Source organism: Terrapene carolina, unplaced genomic scaffold, assembly GCF_002925995.2.
Source record: "Terrapene carolina triunguis isolate 2854851 unplaced genomic scaffold, T_m_triunguis-2.0 Scaffold88, whole genome shotgun sequence".
Taxonomy (NCBI): domain Eukaryota; kingdom Metazoa; phylum Chordata; order Testudines; family Emydidae; genus Terrapene; species Terrapene triunguis.
Genome location: NW_020664439.1, coordinates 35,265,485 through 35,287,887, shown reverse-complemented (window position 1 = coordinate 35,287,887; position 22,403 = coordinate 35,265,485). Strand labels below are relative to the sequence as shown.

Genomic DNA, 22,403 nt, shown 5'->3' with positions numbered 1-22,403 from the left:
TCCAAGCACACCCTCGTGCAGCATGGCATGCCACTGCAGTCCCTTACCTCAGTTTCTGGATATAATTAATTTACACTCCAAAGTCTTTGGGAACAATATTCTCACTCTTTTGGGTTCTAATTTATTAAACATAACCCAGCTCTCAAAAGAGCTGCCTTTTCATCCAACCCTAGGTTCAGGGCCCCAAAATCCTCCTTTCTGGGACTGTGTGCTTTTCAAGTGCTGGCCTCCTCCATCCGCAAACTCACCTGTTTAGTTCAGCGCTTTTCACAACCTTCCTTGTAGGACTGTGTCCTTTAAATCCTCCCTTCAGCAAGCTCTCCCTGACTGGGCTTGGAACCTTGTTTTTGAGTCATCCATCCCTATCATATGACTGCTCCCTTGACCCTTCCCATGTGGGTCTAATTATCCTAAACACCTGGGTGAGGAGCCCTGCTCCTCCCCCTCTACAAGGCTCATGGTCCTGGGCCTTCCTGCTGCCATAGAGAGCAATGACCTGGGTTTTCCTATCCCTGCTCCCTTCAGACACTAATTATTCTGAGATTATCCTCCTCTGACCCAGTGGTTGTTTGGGTTTCCTTCAGCCTTCCTCTGCCATCCCTAGACACATGGAATGGGGTGACTGGTCTCTCATGTTACTTCCTTTGGCCTTAAAGGGCCAGGACTCTGTTACAGGGCCCAATCTTGAAGACTTTTTCATGAATCATAACCTCAGGTTTGGGCCCTTATATTTTTATTGTTTATATTTATGAAACCTTGATTGTTGAATTAACAGACGTAGTCTGCTTAGTTCAGAGTGGTTCTCCTCCTCAACCTCTTTGGCTATCTTTTTAAAAGCATTCTTTCCTGCCTTTTGCAAGTGTAATTCTTCTGAGGAACACATGTATCAAGTCTAGTCTTACTCCTACAAATTATTCTGTCTCTCTGTGGGATTAACTGAAATATTTTTAAAGTAATGTTGACACTATACCACACCAAAACCCCACCACCATTAGAACTAGTTGGCAATCTCAGCACCTGGATATAGAGAGGATTGAATGGACAGAGTCTGAACTGTCCCTAAAGGAAGTCCTTGCAGGTCATGACAGACACATTGGTGGTGTTTTGTGGGGAAACTTACATTGGTGTTACCTGTATGGTATATGTTGTCGTAATGAACAGAGGATTTCAGTCTCTAGCTGTGACCGTTTTTCCACAAAACACTCAATTTGTATACTTGAAAAAAGAAAATGTCACTTATTTGTGTTACTAAACATGATATTCTCTAATTTGAAAATTCATTTTGAGGCAGTGTAGTCCAGTTGTCTGAGCAGACTATTGGGAGTCAAGAGATGTCAGGTTCTGTTGCTTCTTCATTCCATATCTTTATCTGACTCTGGTTGCTTGACTTTATGCCTCTGTTCACCACCCTCCTTTGCTCTGTAAAATGGAAGTAAGATTAAGTAAGCCTCTTTTGAGACACTTGGATGGAAGGCAACGTAAGTGCGGAAGTATTATTATCCTTAAAATGCAGAACATATTTTTTGAATTACTACTTATGTATATTGTTTGAGATCCCACAAACATTTGCTTTAAAAAAAAAAAAAAAAGTGGAGTTAAAGGCAACAAGAATTTAAATTAGAATTCATGCATCCCTAAGTAACATTTTCCTCCCTACTATAAATGTCAAGGTTTTACTGTGACCTGACGACTTCCTTTGGTCTGTGAATTGTGTTTTCTTCAGTTTTTCTTTTTCTGTCTTCCCAGCTGATTTTTACTCCTGCTACCACTGTGGCTGCTGTCCAGTCTGACATTCCTGTTGTCTCCTCATCTTCCTCCTCTTCCTGTCAGTCTGCAGCTACTCAGGTGAGCTGGCCTGGATTTACTGTATAGCCACTTCACTGAGCTAGAGCTCTAAGTGAAATATCAATGTGCAGATGTTTTCCGTGTTTATATTGTAATAGTATCTATAAAGTCCTTAATGTGCTCTTTTAATGTCATAACATAATACATTGAATATTTGGCTTTCAAGATGTTACAAACCATAGATAACTAATTATTACCGTAACAAAACAACTTAACTGCCGTCTTCCACAACTGACCTAGTAATAGTTATTTTGTAGGTTACATTGTTTGTCTTGCTTTCCTGTGCAGCAGATGCATTCCTTTAAAGATCAAGACCTTACTGTTTGGTTCTCATGTTGTTTACATTTATGACAGTTCTTCACATAGTTTCATTGTATCATTCAATAACTTCTGACCCAATTTAAAAAAAAAAAAAAAGTAATTTAATAGAAAGGATTATTACATCTTACAAATTTTAATTTACATATTGGCATGTGTTACTATTGTTCAATGTGTATTGTGACAAAGTTCCTCCTCTATCTTGGTGGGTCCTGCGCTTATTGGCGGATTTTCTTGCCTCAGAGATTCACCATGTGGGTTGGGGAACAGCCCTGAGACCTTCCCCTCTGGAAGAACCCACAGTCCAGGTCAATTGGGAGGTTTGGGGGGAACCCGGGCCCGCCCTCTACTCCGGGTTCCAGCCCAGGGCCTTGTGGACTGCAACTGTCTATAGTGCCTCCTGTAACAGCTGCATGACAGCTACAACTCCCTGGGCTACTTCCCCATGGCCTCCTCCAAACACCTTCCTTATTCTCACTACAGGACCTTCCTCCTGGTGTCTGATAACGCTTGTGCTCCTCAGTCCTCCAGCAGCACACCCTCTCACTCTCAGCTCCTTGCGCCTCTTGCTCCCAGCTCCTCACACTCGCACCACAAACTGAAGTGAGCTCCTTTTAAAATCCAGGTGCCCTGATTAGCCTGCCTTAATTGATTCTAGCAGCTTCTTCTTAATTGCCTCCAGGTGTCCTAATTAGCCTGCCTGCCTTAACTGGTTCTAGCAGGTTCCTGATTACTCTAGTGCAGCCCCTGCTCTGGTCACTCAGGGAACAGAAAACTACTCATCCAGTGACCAGTATATTTGCCCTCTACAGACTCCTGTACCCCACTGGTCTGGGTCTGTCACAGTATGAAGCCACAGAGAATTGAAAAGTGTCAGGATTTTCAGTAATGTCAGTATGTTAATAGAACCTGGATCTATTCGGACCATCCTTTCAGATCCCAGGATTCAGCCTCAGTACCCTCTCCCTGTTTGATCAAGGTTGATGAGTTAATGGCAGAGCTGATTGAAACTAATCTTGGATAAGATGGAGGTATTACTAACAGGTTGGAGAAAATGTCCAGAAGATCTTGCTTGCATGGTGGTAGATTTATTGTTTGGGCTATTCTGTTCGGGGGTGGCTAGATGTAATTTTACCATACAATGAACATAAAAATTCAAGTTTCAACAATAGTCAAGAAAGGCTTATTTTCAATTACAGAATATTCTGCTGTTGCATTGGACTTGCCACAATGACCTTTTCAGACTCTCAAAACCCCCCCACAACCCACACTCAGAATACAGTGATAAAGAATGTGGAAGCACAGCTACTCAAAGGCTTTTGTCCTTGGGGATATGCAACACTCTCATTCTATGCATTGTGTGCAATTCAAGCTCATTAAAGGTTGGAAAAAAATTTGTATAAACCTATTGCACACACAAAATTATGTGAGAAGAACATTGAGTCAATCACCCAAAGGTTAGCAAATGCCACAATTTAAGGTTTCTTGTTGCCTGTGTAACTTTAATTCAGCCCTCTTATGTGTATGCATTATAATAGTCTTTAATTACATGACCACATTCTATTTTTCCATAGGACTTCTGCATCATTCAGTCCACAGAGTGGATAGTACTCACTTAATGAGCAGCTATGCAATATTTTATTTTCTGCTCATTGTTCAATGTGTAGCCTGTGTTATTTACTGTACAGTACTCAAGCCCTGAAAATGATTAATTTACTGTAACAGGGTCACCACTCACCTCACACAAGTGCCCCCCGGTCAAGTGCATGCACGTGCAGTCTCTCAGTTTGTGGAATGGGGTGGCACCCAGATCGTGTGAGTGCTTCCTGTCCTTGGTCAATGGTTTCTTCGATGGGTCTTCAATGACTCAGCCCTGTGGCTGAGTCACACGTACTGTCTGTAGGTGCAACAGAACAACCCCCTTCCAGAGTATACAGTCATTACCTTCTCCTGGCCCTGGTATGGGGCCATACCCCCAGGGCTTCTTCCTTGGAGACTGTCTTCCTGCAGCCCTCCCTAGGCTCAGTCCTGGCTCAATCCCCACAACCAGCCAGGAGTCCCTTCTTAGCTCCCCTGGTCCCTGCCTGCACTGAGCTGTCCATGGTTCTGATGCTCTTTCAGCAGCCAGGAACATGGTCCTCTCTCTTCCAGCTCCTGCAGCAACTGACTGCCTTTGGGTACGTCTTCACTACCCGCCAGATCGGCGGGTAGTAATCGATCTAGCGGGGATCGATATATCGCATCTTCGCGATATATCGATCCCCGAACGCGCTTCCCGTTGACTCTGGAACTCCACCAGAGCAAGTGGCGGTAGCGCAGTCGACGGGGGAGCCGCAGCCATCGATCCCGCGCCGTGTGGACCCCAGGTAATTCGATCTAAGATAGTTCGACTTCAGCTACGCTATTCGCGTAGCTGAAGTTGCGTATCTTAGATCGATCCTCCCCCCCCAGTGTAGACCAGCCCTTTGTCTCTGCAGCTCCTTTTTATGTGACCCTCCTGGCCCCGGATTGGCCACTCTTGCAGCCCCTCTGATTGGCTGCTTCCCCTGCAGCCACTCCAGGCCACTTGGAGGAGTTTTCTTTTGCTCCTCTCTGGGGTGAGGTGTGGCAGGTGAAAGGTGGATGGATGAAAGCAGTAGATATATCTTGATTTTTAGTGACGCTTTTGACACAGTCACACATGACATTCTTATAAGTAAACTAAGGAAATGTGGTCTAGATTAAGCTACTATAAAGTGGATGCAAAACTGGTTCAGAGACCATATTCAAAGTTATCAGTGGTTTGCTGTCAAACTGAGGGGACATATCTAATGGTGTTCTGCAGGGGTCAGTCCTGAGTGTGGTACTGTTCAACATTTTTATTAATGACTTGGATAATAGAGTGGAGAGTGTGTTTATAAAATTTGCAGATGACACCAAGCAGTGAGTGCTTGCTAGCACTTTGAAGGACAGGATTAGAATTCAAAATGACCTTGAGAAATTAGAGAGTTGGTCTGAAATCAACAAAATGAAATTGAATAAAGACAAGTGCAAAGTACTACACTTAAGAAAAAAATCAAATGCACTATTACAAAATGAGGAATAACTGGCTAGGCAGTAATACTGCTGAAAAGGATCTGGAGTTATAGAGGATCACAAATTGACTATGATTCAGATATGTGCTGCACTTGTGAAAAAGGCTAATATCATTTTGGGGTGTATGAACAGAAGTGTTGTATGTGAGACATGAGAGATAAATGTCCCACTCTACTCAGCACTGGTGAGGACTTAACTGGAGTACTGTGTCCAGTTCTGGATGCCACACTTTAAGAAAGATATGGACAAACTGAGAGTCCAGAGGAGAGCCACAAAAATGATAGAAAGCTTAGAAACCTGACCTATGAAGAATGGGTAAAAAATCTGGGCATGTTTAGTCTTGAGAAAAGAAGATTGTGGGGGAAGACCTGATAAGTCTTCAAATATGTTAAGGCTGGACAAGAGGTATTTGGCTTAATCTGCAGCAATAGAGATTTAGGTTACATGTTTGGAAAAACCTAACTATTAGGATAGTTAAGCACTGGAATAGGTTTCTAAAGGAGGTTGCGGCATCCCCCATCACTGGAGGTTTTTAAAACAGATGAGTCAAACACCTGTCAGGAATGGTGTAGGTTTACTTGGTCCTTCCTCAGCACAGGAGACAGAACTAGGTGACCTCTCAAGCTGCTATCCAGCCCTACATTTCTGTGAAAAATATCCACTTCTTCTGGGTGCCTGTTGGTAATTTTCAGAATGCTTAGTATTATAATAAGGCTTGGAAGGATTAGATTTTTATTGGTAAATGTCAATTTCACTGTACACACAAACCAACTAAAATATTTATATTGGTAATTGGAATTTGCAGATAACCAAAGTAAGAAAAATGCTGCTTGAGAACTTATTAGAGCAGTGGTTCTCAAACTTTTGTACTGGTGACCCCTTTCACATAGCAAGCCTCTGAGTGCAACCCCCCTTATAAATTAAAAACACTTTTTAATATATTTAACACCATTATAAATGCTGGATGCAAAGCTGGGCTTGGAGTGGAGGCTGACAGCTCACGACCTCCCCCATGTAATAACCTTGCAACCCCCAGTTTGAGAGCCCCTGTATTAGAGTGTGATTTAAGGGTATTTATGTTGTACATTTTGACATATGATGCTGAAAATTTGTGTTTTAATGATTATATAGCTTTAACTTTTTGAATTTCAACATCTACTGACATTAAATAATTATCTGATCCGCCCTATAATTTCCTCAACTGTGAAAATTTAAATAGATAAAAATTGAAAAAGTTGCTTAAAAATAAACACTGATATATCCATTACAATTATAAAAAAATCAATTTCTGCCACGCCTAATTATATAGCACTTCATATGTTCGAAGCACAGCTCCTATTAGCTTCACTTGCAGCTGAGAGTGCTCAGCACTTCTGCCGATCAGTCTGCAGGCTCTTAAGTCCGGCACTCAGAAAATGAGGAACACACAACTAGTGACCACCTGTGAAAAGTACAGTTTAAGTGATTTGACTGGCATCACATAGGAATTCTGTGGTAGAGGCAGGGATCGACTTTATTTCTGTAGGGCAGCATTCAGCTGTCTTAATCATGAGACCATCCTTTCTCTTCCTGCACTTCCCTGTCTCATTCACTACGCACCTTCCTACTTTTGCAACAAATGTCTGTAGGATGTCTGCCTCAGCAGTCTCCTTCACTTCACAACTCTGCTCCATCCCCAGGGCAGGCCCATTCTGTGTACTGAATGAGTCCTTTGGAAAAAATGGTATGTGCTCAAGTAATTAAAGACTCTCAGAATGCATGTGCACAAGGGGGCTGAATTAAGGTTGCACAGGCAACATTAATACTGGCATTTTTTAACTTGAGAGCTTGATTTTGCAATCTTAATGTTCTTTTAATGTAGTTTGTGCGTGTAATTTCCTAGTTTTAAAAAAAAAAAAACAGACTGGAAAAAAATTCTATCATTTTGGCATCATATTGACGCCCACACTGGTGGTCAGCAGGGATGGAACTTTTAGATTCACCACACAAACCTCTGCCAGTTAAGCTAAGGAGTAACTGATAGAGGATGACAACCTATTACAGCTATGTGGAGCAGCACTAGAAGGGGAAGGAGTTAGCTGGTGGGTTTCATAGATATTTACTGACAGCTCTGGACGGGAATGTTCCCCGGTGGGCACAGACTCTGATCCCCTCCTCACTGGGACCCCTTCTGCCCCATCCTCTCTAAACTCTCACTGTTTCAGTCTTGTCTCTTCCTGCCCCCTTGGCTCCTTGTCCCAGTTTCATTTTCATCACCTAGCCAGTCCCAAACTCCGCTCCTCAGGCTTCTCATCCCACTCCTACTCTTACACTCCCAGTTTCCATTCCACCTTCCCAGCCCCACATGTGATCTGTGTCTCTCCCCCATTCTAGTCTCACGTGCACCCCCTGCCCACATTCCCCATTCCCACTGGCTCCTAGTCCCATTCTCCCTCCCTGGGCTCCTGATTCAGTCTGAATGCCCTCCCTCAGCTCCTTGTCCAGCCATTCCCAGTTCTTTCCCCACCATTCTGTCTCCTTGTGAGATCTGTCTTCATCTCCTTCCCCCACCTTTCTCATTCTGTCCCAGTTTCTGTCCCCCCACCCCTAGGCTCCTTATTCCTGCCTCTTCCCTCAGTCCTCCTGCAGGTCTGGCCCTTGTCCCTTCTGCATTTGAGCCAGGCAACTTATTCTTCCAGCCTGCGTGGACCCAGCAGGTGAGTCAATGACAGTGCAGGAGAGACAGTCTCCCTGCTTTCAGCTCAGGTGCTCGGATCTGGACCTGGCATAACCCGCAGCAGTCTGGAGCTATAACTACAGCGTAATTACAACTCAGCCCTGGGCTGGAGTATGCCCAGTGTCTATGGAATCTTTGGGGAATTTAGCTGCTAAAAGCTAAGCCATATCAGCTGAGCATGTGTAAACTGTAATTTTTTCCCCTGGAGGCTTATAAATTGGTCAAATTTGGGCACAAGGCACAACCCTGAAACAAAGTCCACTCTCCAGCCAGATTTTATGTATCTGCTCCAAAGCATAGAGACACTAGAGTTTTTCCAAGAAAAAGTTGCCAGAATTTTTTAACTTGGGCAAAACAATGTATTTTCCCCTAGGCTTGCTTTCAGAAGTAGCTGAACCATTTTGGCTAAAATTTTCCAAAACAAAACAAAACAAAAAAAGAGGTAGACACCTGGCATCGAAAAATTTAGCTCAAACTGTTTAAAGTTTGACAAAGTTATATGCAACTCAAAATAAGGTATTTATAATGCAGGTGTTGGGCAACCTTAATAATAGATGGTGCTACCACCTGTGTCTATAATAATCCAAGTTAAACATTAAAATGCAACTGTCAAGGCCGATCCCCACTTTGAACTTTAGGGTTCAAATGTAGGGGCCTGCATGAAAACTTCTAAGCTTATCTACCAGCTTAGCTTTGGTCCGCTGCCACCATCACAAGAATTCCCTCCCTGGGAAGCCTTGAGAAACCTTTCACCAATTCCCTGGTGAACACAGATCCAAACCCCCTTGGATCTTAAAACAAGGAGAAGTTAACCATCCCCCCTCCTTCCTTCCACCCTCCTTTCACCAACTCCTGGTGAATACAGATCCAAACCCCCTTGGATCTTAAAACAAGGAGAAATCAATCTGGTTCTTAAAAAAGAAGGCTTTTAATTAAAGAAAAAGGTAAAAATCATCTCTGTAAAATCAGTATGGAAAATACTTTACAGGGTAATCAAACTTAAAGAGCTCAGAGGACCCCCCTCTGTCTTAGGTTCAAAGTACAGCAAACAAAGATACACACTCTGGTAAAAAGGTACATTTACAAGTTGAGAAAACAAAGTAAATCTAAGACGCCTTGCTGTCTTTTTACTTACTAGTTTGAAATAGGAGAGACTTGTTTAGAAAGATGGGGAGAACCTGGATTGATGTCTGGTCCCTCTCAGTCCCAAGAGCGAACCACCCCTTAAAACAAAGAGCACACACACAAACCTTTCCCCCCCCAAGATTTGAAAGTATCTTGTCTCCTTATTGGTCCTTGGGTCAGGTGTCAGCCAGGTTACCCGAGCTTCTTAACCCTTTACAGGTAAAAGGATTTGGAGTCTCTGTACACAGAGAGCTGTTACCCTTCCCTTCATAGTTATGACAGCAACATTGAAGCATCTCTACATAATGCAATTCTGAATCCTTTTTTTAAAAGGATACTACATTTATCTTAATATTTTGTCATAAAGAAACAACAAAATTGGAGTAATTTGTAAACCACCACAGTAAGTGTGGAAAGTTATTCTCTGTCCAAAAGATTTGGAAGAAGTGAGGCCATTGCTATAAATGCTTGGAAAAGTGATATGTTTGTAAAGAAAACCCTCAATGAACTTATTTTCTTTGTGATCAGTTTTCAGATGCACAATAGTTATTTATCTCTCCTTATTTTTCCTGAAATCCTGGAATTATAGGACTGAAAAATACCTGGAGATCCTAAATTCCGGGATTATGCTCCCTAATATTTCCTCTGTGATAGCCTGTTGTCTCTGGCATGGGGAATGTTTCCTTCGATGGTCATGTATGGTATATAGTATCATGACAAGCAGTGAGACTGGGGTTAATAGTCCCTATCTCTCTTTTCAGTTTGGTGTATATCTCAGGGCAAATGTCAGTATTGCTTTTAAGGGACAGTGCCAACTTGAAATCAATTCATTGTTTAGGGGAAAAGAAAGCTAAAAGTAATGTTAGGGATTACATTTGTCTTTGTGTCACCCTGATTTGAGGTTTTACAATTACATTGTATCTAAACAAATGGGGAACTGGCTATAGTGAAACTTCATTTGACAGCCGTTTTTGTACAGTTAAATTAAATAAATAGGAAAAAAACTCTAAACTTTCAGTTATTGTAATATTACATATATATTTTAAAGATACATGTATGCTTTTTATTTTTAAGTTGACTGTGTCCCTTGAAGTACGGGGCTTGAAAAATCTACTCACTCTGGGCAAGAAGGAGCCATCAGCCTCTGCAGAATATAAATTTTTATTTTAAAATTTCCAACCTTTTTAGCCTTTCCGGTTGTGAAAAAAAACTTTCAAATATGAACAGAGCATAAACTAATGTTGCTTCATCTTTTTGCAAAGAGCTGGCTCTGGTGCTTCTGCTGCTGTTGGTAATTTTGCCAAACAGCAACAGTGTGAAATTAACAAGACTCTGCTCATTTTTACTGCTACTGTTCTGAACCCTGTGGATAGCAGAACTGACAAGAATTGTGTTAATTCCATGCTACAGCTGTTTTAGAAGGTTCTAAGCAGGAGCAGAGGCAAACTCACTGGGGAGGACACAAAAATATGACTGGGAAGTAGCTACAGGAACACAGATCTCTTCAATCCCACCCTCTACTCCCTGCAGCATCCAGCAGGTTCTGAGGAGGGAGAAGAGACAGACAGCTCTTTCCAGCAACTAATGGAGGATGGAGATAAGTTTTTATCTGACACCTGCTAGTCTGAGGATGATATGAAAGACAAACCTGTGAGCAGAGCCCATGATCAACACCCTAGTCGAAACTCCAGCACCCTTCCTGCTTATGGCAGGGGAGCTAGATTTCTCATTAGGGCATTGCCCCTGCATCTTGCTGGTGGATACCTTCCTCACCTTATCTATCATATCTACCTTTGTTCCAGTACTGTCCTCAGGCTAGTAGGTGTGTGGCAGTTTTTAAATGTCTGATGAAGTGCTTAATAAATAATTAATGGCAGTAGGGATGGTATTTTTTTTATTGATGATATTGCCCAGCTAGTGTGTAACAACCCGAGGAATTCAGTGCAGTGTTGTCTCAGGAAAATCAGTTGTATTGTTCTTGTTATTCCAGCAGGGAGTTAAGATGGGCATTTAGCTGGGCTGAAGTAACATGAGAGGGAGGAGCTGGCACTTGTTCACAGGTTAGCAAGCAGCCAGTCCATCAATCCATAACGAGACACATTTCCCACAGCGGCATCAATCCGTTGTTTTTCAAAGTACCTCATTACCTCTTGGATAATATCCCCCACGCTGCAGCCCTTCTTTGCTGCTTTTTCAGCTAACAGAGGAAGCTTTTTCAAATTCCCTTCCTCTTCATTCATGAATGACAGATTGGGCACATTGAAGTGGGAAGCAGCCATCCACTGGAGGATAGCCTGGAGCTCCTTGTTCTGTGTGCTGCTGTTGGCATTCTGGTTGTTCACTATCACTTCAGAACCGGATGATAAATCTGATAGCTGTTTTCCACTTGACTTCACTTGTGAAGCGTCCCTTGACCCTTCCTTATCAAAAGCTATGGATTTGTTTCTTGAGAATGAGGCACCAGATGCATTTTGCTCATCTGATAGGTCACCTATCGCTAAATCAGAATTGTTGCATTTAGTCATGAATAAACACAAGTTCATCACAGATTCCACCAGTTGGTCAATAAATTTTTTGTTTACTTGATCCATGTTGTCAAACTGATCTATGGCTGAATTGGGCTGTGTAGATAAGGCCTTTTTGCTGGACTCACTATCATTAGTGGCAACCTGTTTAAAACTCTTGTTTGTCTCACTGGAATTGTCATCTATATTGAAACCAGCCTCACGTAAAACCTTCTGGATGATTGATAAGAGGATACTTGATATATCGCCCTTTTGGGAGTTGAGCTCTTGGGGAAAATTCCTTGACCCAGCAGTCATTGCAAGAGACTTGGAGCTTTGGCTTTTCCCAGCCTTTTCAAAATGAGATTCACGAGAAACAAACCCAAGTGAAGAAGTGCCCGAATCATGAGCGTTTGAATCTCTGCCACTGTTTGTCTGTTGGATTAAGTGCTGTTGTATCAGCATTAATGCTGTCACAGTGAGGTCTTTTGCTAGTGACTCTATTGAGGTGCTGACCTTTTCTGGCTTTTTTTCTTGACTCCCTCTTACCTTTTCTGGAACTTTGCTTGCCGTTTGTTTGGAATGCAACATGGTTAGTCCCTCCTTAATTATGTGCTCACTTACTTTCTCAGCACAGGTAAACATCTTTGGCTTTGTTTTTTCCCTATCCTTCTTTTGTGTTTGTGTTTTCAGTGTTGCAAACTGCATGCTTTGAGATTTTGAATCTGATGGGAATGCCGTTTTCAGTATGGTATACGCTAGGCTGTGAGACTTGGACTGTCCCTTATCGTTTTGCTCTGCTACAAGGACATTATACAGCCGTCTTACCATTACTTCCAAAATTTCAATAGATTTCTGGCTTCCCATGTTATATAGATTCTTCTTCACTGTGGAAGCAAAGTCAGAGTCTGTCATGAGCACCCCTGTGACATTATGCAGATTTTTCATGGTTGAGTCTATCAAGTCTGATATGACGTCTTTGGTGTGTTTGAGGATTACTCTCTTCAAAACTACACAAGCTGGGGTTGTCTTACCATCCTTCCTTTGGACTTTCATAGTCTTCATAAATGAGAACATCATGTCTGAAGCAACCTGATTTGCATAAACCATTAACCCCTTGCTCACAGAAGTACCAGAATCATCCTGCCCAGACTGTTTTGCTTGCTGACACATTTGTTTATCTCCAGAGTCTTCCCCCTGTCTACAGCCACTTTGATTAGACATCTCACCATAGAAGAGTGATGTTCTCTTAGAACCTGGAGTATCTTCCTTCTTGGTAGTCTTTTCTTGAGATGGCCTGGGGGATGGTAGTTTACTCTGGGGTTTCTGTGTGCTTGCTGCAGTGCATTCATTCACTGTTTGTGATGCAGTTTTGTTCACAGAACCACGGGGATTGTTATTTTTCCCTTCAACAGCGGAGTCATGAATTTCCTGGTGTATACACTTACTGGCAGCACCTTCCAATTTATCTGCGATCTCTTTACGTGCCATTTGAAAAACCAAAGAGCAGAGCTTATTTACATAGCATGAAACATTATCTGGATCTCTTCTTCCCTTTTGGGCACCAGCAGACTTTAAAGATGTGTCACTGTTCTGGGACAACGATGAATCAATGAAGGTGTTGCTATCTTTGTGTTTCTGAGGAGTATCTGAAGGGGTCAGTGCATGCTGGAGTCCATTTGCATATTTCTGAAGGTCATCGTTGAGCCAGCTCACAACACTGAGTTCATCGGTTGAACCTTGTTTGAAAAGACATACTGCTCCTTTAGTTTTAGAATGATCATGCTTCTCATTGTCCTTTATTACAATGACTTCTTTTTCCTCCAGATTCCCCAGATCAAGTTCATTTGAAGGTTCAGAGATGCTACTAGACTGGCTAGCAGCTTTCTTTGCTTTTAAATCTTTGTCTTTTACATTCAGGCTGGAGACGTCTACAAAACAGATCACTTTCCGGTCCTGGTCCTTCTGTTCATCGGGGTTGTAGAGGTCTACTTTACACACACCTGCTTGGCTATGTAACCAGTCAACTTCCTGAGACATTTTTACAGGTTAAAAATGGAACTGTAACCAGTGTTCTTGTGTTAGATGAGCTGCTATGATGACCCTGCCAGACTCGAGATGTTGCCTCCTCTCTCAACTTTCCATGATCTTCTACTGCCAGATGGTATCTTCACCTTTGTTAACACATCGTTTCTATAGTAGTGGTGACATCATAAAGAAGAGATTTTTACCAACAACTAGTGGTGTGTTTCCAATTATTTAACAAGGAGCTGCTTTAATTTTTATTTCCTTTTTAGCTTGTGAGAAGTCTGTCCTGCGTTGTGGGGAAGTTGGATTTAGATACAGGAGGTGCAAGAGAAGAGGGTGGTCTATTTGTCTATTTCATCATATAAACAGAAGCACTTCTCATAACCGTAACCAAGGAAGAAGGCAATACGACTTGACAAAAAAAACATTAAGCTGCATTTTTGCTGGAAATATTTATACTTTCACCTGAGAGATAGATCTGTATATTGATAGTACAACACAGAGTTCAGCTTTAAAGGAGAAGAGACCTCTGGAGACAAACACCTTGTAGATAGTCTCAGGATGGCCTCCAGAAAAATATGTTTTAAAATATGTGACATATGCTGTTGTCCTGTCCAATCCTAAAAAAACATTTTTATTAGTCCCAAAAACCAAAGCAAAATTTACTTCTCTCCTTGTAACTTACTCTACTCAGTGGGGAATGGGGGCTAGGGCAACTGCCCAGGATAGTATAGTTGCTGTAGTAGTTGTGGTGTTAACAGGGAGGCAGTTGTATGGATAATAATACGTAAGGATTTTCCTGTATGTATTGAAAGGATAGATGTTCATGAGACATGCTAGCACTTTTGGCATGTTCAAACACAAGCTTTCATTTTATCTACCTTAAAATACATGGTGAACAACCATGCATTTTTAATATCTGGTTCAACTCTGAAAACTTACTTTGTAAGACTGGGGTTATGGGATTCTATATTTTTTGTTTTACTTTCATTCTAGATGAAATGTGCTCAATTTCCAAGTAAAAAGATTTTTCCTAACTGCCTGTCCTACGAGTCTAGAATCTGATAGTCAAGCTGATTGCTTTCCTTCCTGATCACCACAACTAGCAATAAAGGTCAATTATGTTCTGTGATGCTTGTGCAACCCCATAATCTTCACATTATGCTTTGTGCAGCCTCTCTGCCTTTAGTGATTGCACAGGTGTAGCTGTTTTGAATTTAGTAAAAGTTGTAATGATGAGGAAGATAGCATGGGGTCTGAGTAAAATCCCATTAAAATCAGTTGGGGTCTTTACATTTGGAATCTTTATTCTTAGTTATGTTGCCTCTGCAAGGCTGTGGAGTGTGTGTGTGTATGTAAAAAGCTGAGGGGGAAAAACCACAAAAAGAAAATTCCAACCCTTCAATCCTTTACTTTTTTCACTGAAGTCAGGTGATGTGACTGAATAGACACACTGGCTTATGCGTTAATTAAAAAGGTGCTCTTTTTACATAGTCACTTTTCAAGCTAGAGCATACTACTTATATCGCTGAGCCAATACTAAAATATGGCATTTACCAATACTAAAGCTCTGGTTTATTTCAACAGAATCAGTGCCCTTTAGTTGTCGTGAATATATAAAGTTCTGAAAGGGAACAATATTATTTGAAATGAATACAAGTGTGCATAAATAGATTCAATATGACTACATGTGCTTGTTTACATATGAACGTATTCATTTTATCATTGCTGAGGAGTCCCATTCCTGCCACCCTGTATATACACAGTCTTTGTCTAAGAACAGTATAGGAGTAGAAAGGTGACTTAGATAGGAAGTTATTATGGGAGACTGGAAGAAATTCTTCCTGTGACTAACTAGTATACTTCTTTGTCACTCAGTTTCATACAGCAGACACATACTGATCAGCAGTCAAGAGGAGGATTGAGGCTAGATGTTGCCTAGGTGATGACATTTCCATCAACTTCTGGGACCATAATTTGATGTGTATGTGGAGTGATCATATTACATAGCATATCTCAGAATAGCTACTTTGCAAGGCCGCAGCACAGCTTGAAGTGCAGACTTCAGGTGGCTTCCAATGCCAGTCAGCAAATAGAGAGGAAACAGAAATTTGCTGGCTGAAGATATCAGGCAGTGGGCAAGTGTAGACAGAGGACCAGTCAGAGGCATTTCTAGATTATTTGAATGTTTCTGTCAATGGTCAGCCATTGTTCCTTGAGACTGTGCTGACAAATTTCCTTCTTCTGTTGGGTTTTTGGAAGAATAGGTTGCTTCTGATTTTGGGTGAAAATCTCCTGTTCATGATGTGGCTGGGGAGGAAGACCATGCCATGGATGCAGCTGCTCCCACTGAGACAGAGTTGGCTGAGGCTGCTGCCATAGTTGCTAGTGGAGATTCTGGCAAGAGTCTTCCTTGTGATGGGGTATCCCCCATCTCATACTACTGATGGCTTGACCAGTCTGCTTTTTCATGTGTTTTATAAGTGCTGCTGAGGGAAGGTACTCTCTGCAGAGTACATAAAGACAAAGTGCCAGTTAAATTTTGATATATAAAGTTTGCCATTGGCCATAGTTATGCAATATCTTCTTATTAGTACAGTGTGTTCTGAAATTAAATGTTTAGAAAGGGTAAAGCTTTTGGTAGGGGAAAGACTGCAGCACACTCAGAATATACTTTTATTCACTTTTATGCAATACACACCCATGACTATCATCTGGATAGGAGGTAATGGTCAATTTATTTTCATGGACGTACATCCAGAAATACATGGATTTGTTGTTTACAGGGTTCATATGATGTGTGTAGTTTTAAACATTCATTCACAGTGATACACACTTATTTGTAGGTGTGGATGATGAAATGATGAACAATTTTCTGACATACCTTTTTTCCTATTCTGAAAAAGCCAAAATGTTTATTATACAAGCCTGAAACAATGTCGTCATCACTTATACAGGATGGCACACTGCTGCAGGAAGCAACAGCAACTCCCACATACATAGTGACATGTTTGCTGAATGATATGATATATTGCGTGATAACTGCACAGTCCCAACAGAGCTTCTTACACTATGTGAAATGGCCTGGGTGCTGCAGTGAAACACACTGACAACAGAAAATGAGCACCCGTCTTTCACCTGATCACAGGGTGCATATCTCTGATGCCAGCAGCAGCAACATGTACACACACACTGTGTGTTCGCTGAATAATAGTGAATTACATTATGTGGGATTTATAATAACCTCATAAGGAACAACACAGGTCACATAAATGCACTTTGTGATGCAGGCTGCATTTGCAGAAGCAGTAGCAATCTAAAGAAAATGTGTGCAAGGTGTAATAGCACTCAGTGATTTCTCACTGCATTTCTCATATACTGTCCAAATGTAAAAATGTATATTTGCAGATGCAACCTGAATCACAAAGGACATCTGTGTGTTGGAAAAGCCAAAGTCATAACACTACTGTGATGTTATAAATTATTTCTATCATAAAGTGATATTTACCCTCCTTCACCAAATGCACTTGGTGTGCATAATGCTGTGACAGCCTCATGGATGACAAGTCTAAGGCCTCATGGGTGGTGAAGGGATATGCATAACACTAGGTGATATCGGCCAATACAAACCCATTCCTGTGGTGGCATTTGAAAAGATGTGCATAGCAAGCCTCACTTATCACAATTTTCCACCACCGAGATGATTGCTGCTCTAGGTACTCGTTAAACAAGAGCTTAACTTTAAGCCCATGAGTAGTCCCACTGAAGTCAATGAGATTATTTGTGTGTAAAGTTACCCATGTGCTTAAGTTTTGCTGATTTGGGACCCTAGTGTGTATATTGAATGGCTTTGTGGTGCTGTGGATTCTGTCCTTGCTGGTAGGCATACTTGCTTCTTCATAGGCCGTGTGGCGAGACAGCCATTCATTAAAACAAACAAAATATGGCAGATACAAAAAGCATGCAAATACAAAACGCTGAGCATATGGTCTTCAGAAGCAGGCCCTAGTGCATGTTCATCTGAACTTGTTCAGATACAAGCCAAATACATCTTAATCCTCTTTATTCATCTTGTGTGAGGACTGGATTTGGGAGTTCACCATATGCTCTCTCCTCAGTGTTTCTGCTTTTTCTTCTGTCACTGTATCCAGAAATGGCTGTGATGATGTGGTGTTTGTTTTGCTTGTTTGCTGCAGTCTACTGCTTGCAGCAGTACTTGCTTGTGAGGATGACTGTACTACTAAGCTGGTGGTGTCCATGTTACAAATGGTCATGGTCTTCTGCATGGCATCATTACTTTGTCTTTGTGGTAACAGAATCCTTCTTTCCTCCACTGAATACTTTTCTAGTCATGATGTGGCTTGGGTGTTGATATGATCACCAATAATGAAAGATTTTTGTTTTGTTTTTTTTATGGGAACAAAACATTAGTTAAGCTACAAAGCAGAGAGTTAATCCTCTGGTTGGCTGTGAAAGATACAGTTATTTAATGTAGACACTACCAAGGCAGACATGGGCATGGGCCAAAACTCTCCTCCCACCCTACTCACTGCTGGGAACCACCATAGACAGTGGTTCAGGAGCCAAATTAGTGATGAATATTACCCAAAAAAGCCACAGTAGTGTGAATTCATTGTTTCATTTACTATATACTCACAGAAAAATCACTGACCAGGTATTCTACAATTGGTTAATAACATAATAAAAGCATCCTGATTGGTTAATAACTTGGACTGGTTAATAATTAAATCACACAGTGTTTTAATATGTGTAGCAAAAAGCTGCAGGAGACAAATTAAAGAGCCACTTGTGGCTCTAATGCCTCAGTCTCAATATCACTGAACTAAATAATATACATAGTTGAGTTTAAACCAGAAAAACAAGGCCAGACACCTGCCTAACAGTAGCAACAGTTGGACTTACGTAGCACACAATTGAACATGTGAGAGCCAGAGGCACCATTAGAACACAGCTGGAAAACATTATGCATGCACAAGTGCCAATAGGCTATAGGTGGGTGCCCAATTTGATGGCATTGAATATAGTGGTGGTGGTCAGAAGGTACTGCTATTCAATATTGGCAACAGCAAGAGAAGTCTTCCACCCCAAAGTCCATCCTCTACCTGAGAGAATCAAAGCCACAATGAGTTCTGGAGGCATGGTTCCAATTTGTAAAAGAAAAGCAGTTAATTTTTATAAATTCAACAGGGTTGTAATTATGAAACCTGAGTTGGTTATCTAACTAATACAGCATTGTTGAGGTTGTCTTGAGGCAGATTTGGGAACAGCAAGTGCCATTTGAATAGCTATTGCAGATTGGGGGGATAATTCAGTGGTTTGAGCATTGGCCTGCTAAACCCAGGGTTGTAAGTTCAATCCTTGAGGAGGCAAAAACCTGTCTGGGGATTGGTCCTGCTTTGAGGAGGGGGTTGGACTAGATGACCTCCTGAGGTCCCTTCCAACCCTGATATTCTGTGATTCTATGAAAGATATGCCAATGAGTATTGGAACTAAAAGAGCTAAATTTTGTGGAATGGGATCAGCGAGCTGTGTTTTGATGAGCTGATTGATCCTGGTTGCCTCAGGGCATCATTGGGTTGCTCTGACAGACCAGAAAAGAAGTTAGATGGCAGGAAAGTGCAACAAGCTTCCTCCCTTGGCTCCATTAGACTGATGTTGAAGAGCATGGGTGATTTTCCTGTTCCTTAGGAGGGATGTGCCCCTCATTTATATCCTCAGAGCATCCTTCCATGAAGGGTGATGGGGATGTTCCTGTGTGGCTTGAACTGACCTCTTCTTGTTGTTGCTCATGTTGGGAGTTATAGCACATGCTTAGGAACCTCTCAACTTGAATGATTTGATCCCCCATTTCCTTGAGTATTCCATGTCTCAGTTCTCCATCCACAGAGCTGAAGTCATCCATTGTTGGAAAGCTTTCTTGGTCAAGTTCTTTATCCCTATCTTCTTCCTGGTTTGTTCCTAGGGAAACGCAAAGACCAATAAGTGATGATGATACACAGAACAAGACTTTGTAAAAAAACCTGATTCTTAGGTTATGTCTTCATTTTGTGGGGGGCGAGTATGTTCTTAACTAACTCAGGTTAGCTAACCTGGGTTACAGTAGTAGTGAAGATACGGTGACTCTGCTTTTAACTCAAGTTAGCAGCTTGAGTTAATACCTATATGGGAGCCTGGGATGGAACCTGAGTTGCTAACCCAAGTTAAAAGCAGAGTTGCCATGTCTTCACTGCAGTTTTAAACCTGAGTTGGCTGATTAGCTAACCTGAGTTAAGAACACCCCCCCCCCCTTTCATCAGTGAAGGCGTACTCTGAGTGGACAGAGTGCCTTATCCAACACCTCAAATATAACATCTCAGAGAAATTTTCTTGTCCCTAACAGTGCAATTCCATTGTCTGCTCTCTATATTTTAATCTGGCAATATAAAATTAAAACGTGTTAAAGGGAAAGAGGAACAGTGACTGGGACATTAAACTAAATTATCTTATTTTCTAGATACCTGTTCTCAGACTACTGAAAAGTCATAGAAACAGATGTCAGAGGTGGAGATGATGTCATCTGGCCGGTTTTTCTGTCAAAATAGGATTGATCCCTCAGAATATTTTCCAGGGCTTTGTCCAGGATAATTTTTAATCTCTCAGATTATGTGGCTTCCCATATTTCCCTTGTAAGATCATTTAACTAGCAGGAAGTGTTTGTGCCCTCATTTTCTCTTTTAATTTCATCTAATTTCTTTTAGTTATATTTATGCAAGAAAATCTATATCCTTATTATTTATCCTTTTAATCGTTGTTTAGCCAAATTATATACATTTAATTTTTTAAATATTTCCTCATAAACCTCTCCCTTTAGTCCTTTATTCATTGCTGTTGCTCTTTTCCTAAATCCTTCTAGTTTGTCAATATCTTCTCAATACTGAGTGCAGAATTTAGCTGTCTCATCAGAGCTATTTAGCTATTTATAGCTCTGTAGTTTGATGCTTTTGAGTGTACAGTACCAAATTCCACCATTTTTACTGTCTGCAAACTAATGTTCATAATTTTCTGAGTATGAATTCAGGAGAGAATATCAAATCCATGATTGTTTAACTGTATAAAATCCAAATATATTACATTTACTACATTAATTTCATCCACTATTCCCTTTTTTATTGAATATGTAAAAACCGTACCTCATCACCTATGATAGAGACTTCATCCACCAACTGCTCAGCAATGCTCCCGATAGAGTACAGCAGCTCCCGATAGAGTACGATGTTTGAGGATCTGTTACCTCACTCCTCTAGGGTGTGATGGTAACTGGAGTTGCCTGCCACTGCTTAAGGTCCTCTTCTTCCTCTGAAGACACCGTACAAGCCTGGTTCTCCTTTTTTTTTTTTTTTCCCCCCCGCCCCCCCCTGCTCCTCTTTGGGCACAGCCTGAGATTGCACTGTGTTGGTGGTTTCCCTTGTGGAGAAAAGGGGTCGGGTGGTCCTGAGACTCTTGTTGCTGACTCTCCTTAAAGGCCATAGACCATGAAGCATCACTCACGTGGTTCTGCCCCTCCTGCTGCTGCCCATTGTAGGACTCTCCAGTTGGCACAGTGGCTACTTGGTCCTTTTTCTTCTCTCCTTCCTCCAGCTTCGTCCCTTGTACACCACTCTGCTTTTTTTTGTAGAAAAACAAGACAGAGTTTATTAGCTGTCCCTGTTCCCACATTAAAATCGTGCACAAACAGAAGTCTTGGCCTTTTCTGTTGGAGGCCTATGACTCAATACTGTCTCCCTCCATACAGGCCATAGCATGTTGGCGGCATCCTTCAGGCTTTCATTTGTTTGTTTTTACAAGATAAAATATTCTCACAATTTTTGAAAACTTTGTTACGGTGCCCAAAGGTATATGGATATTTCAACCCATGTATTAGCTAGACTGCACCTTTAAAACCCTTTGTCACATCCTTAGATCTCAATCCTCAAGTCCTAACAATTTCTCAGTGACATAAGATAAATACTGTAGCGTTTTGAGTGATGCCAGAGTGAGCAAAGTGAATAATGTAATAGGCTGTGAGAAAGTATCCCAGCTCCCATTCCCACTGCAGGACTACAGCTGCGGAGACAAAATAGCACATGATGCTGGCTGTGACACAGCAACTTGCACTTACCTTCTTCTGAATTGACATGCCCCAAATGAAGCTAAATTTGTTGTGGAATTGCTGAAGCTATTGTGGCTCTTCCTCTTCACCATGTTAGAGAATTTTGCTACTCAGTCTTCACCCAGGCCACCCTACAATACAATACAAAGCAACAGTAAGAGGCAAGAAAGTAATCTGCTCCCTCCATCGTAGAGAAGAGGATGATTATCAAGACTGACTTCATTAGACTACCAGCAGGGAGCCCAGTTCCTGTTAGATTTGGCTTTATGACATAAGAACATTGGGAGTTAGATCATTTGGTTTCTTAGTGACCATAGCAACAGTGAACCCAGTTACAATGAACTGCTATGTTTTCCCTAGTTTTTTCAGAAATGTCTGGCTCATCAAGTTCTGGTGTCCTAAAAAGCCTAAGGGTATGTCTACATGGTGGCTGGGAGGTGTGATTCTCTGATCAGGTAGACTTACATGTGCTAGCTCTGCGCAAACTAGTATGTTAAAAATAGAAGTTTGGCCATGGCAGCACAGGTGACAGCTTGGGTTAGCCCAGGGGTGGGCAAACTACGTCCCACGGGCTGGATCCGGCCTGCGAGCCGTTTTAAGCTGGCCCACGAGCCGCACTACGCGGCTCGGCGCCACTCCAGCG

The 22,403-nt window shown here is 41.7% G+C and overlaps 2 protein-coding genes across 3 annotated transcripts in view; one reads left to right on the top strand and one right to left on the bottom strand.

Moving 5' to 3' along the window:
* PHC3 (polyhomeotic homolog 3) overlaps window positions 1–22,403 on the top strand; it is a 100,608-nt gene that overhangs the window by 16,195 nt on the left and 62,010 nt on the right. For both annotated transcript variants that reach the window (XM_026650191.2, XM_026650192.1), the window contains exon 6: window positions 1,747–1,845. In XM_026650191.2, coding sequence (XP_026505976.1) covers window positions 1,747–1,845 — 99 coding nt within the window. The remainder of the gene's footprint in view (window positions 1–1,746; window positions 1,846–22,403) is intronic.
* Window positions 11,134–13,623, bottom strand: LOC112113264 (A-kinase anchor protein 4-like). The gene is made up of 2 exons (XM_024209501.2): window positions 12,227–13,623; window positions 11,134–12,127 (listed from the first exon to the last, which is right to left on the bottom strand). Exons 1-2 carry the CDS (start codon window positions 13,621–13,623, stop codon window positions 11,134–11,136), a joined length of 2,391 nt encoding a protein of 796 aa, XP_024065269.2.

Coding starts and splice junctions, on each gene's coding strand:
- LOC112113264 (XM_024209501.2), bottom strand. CDS start 13,623: ATGTCTCAGGAAGTTGACTGGTTACATAGCCAAGCAGGTGTGTGTAAA. Junction 12,128..12,226: donor GAAAAAACAAAGCCAAAGAT/GTTTACCTGTGC, acceptor AGAAAAGGTAAG/AGGGAGTCAAGAAAAAAAGC.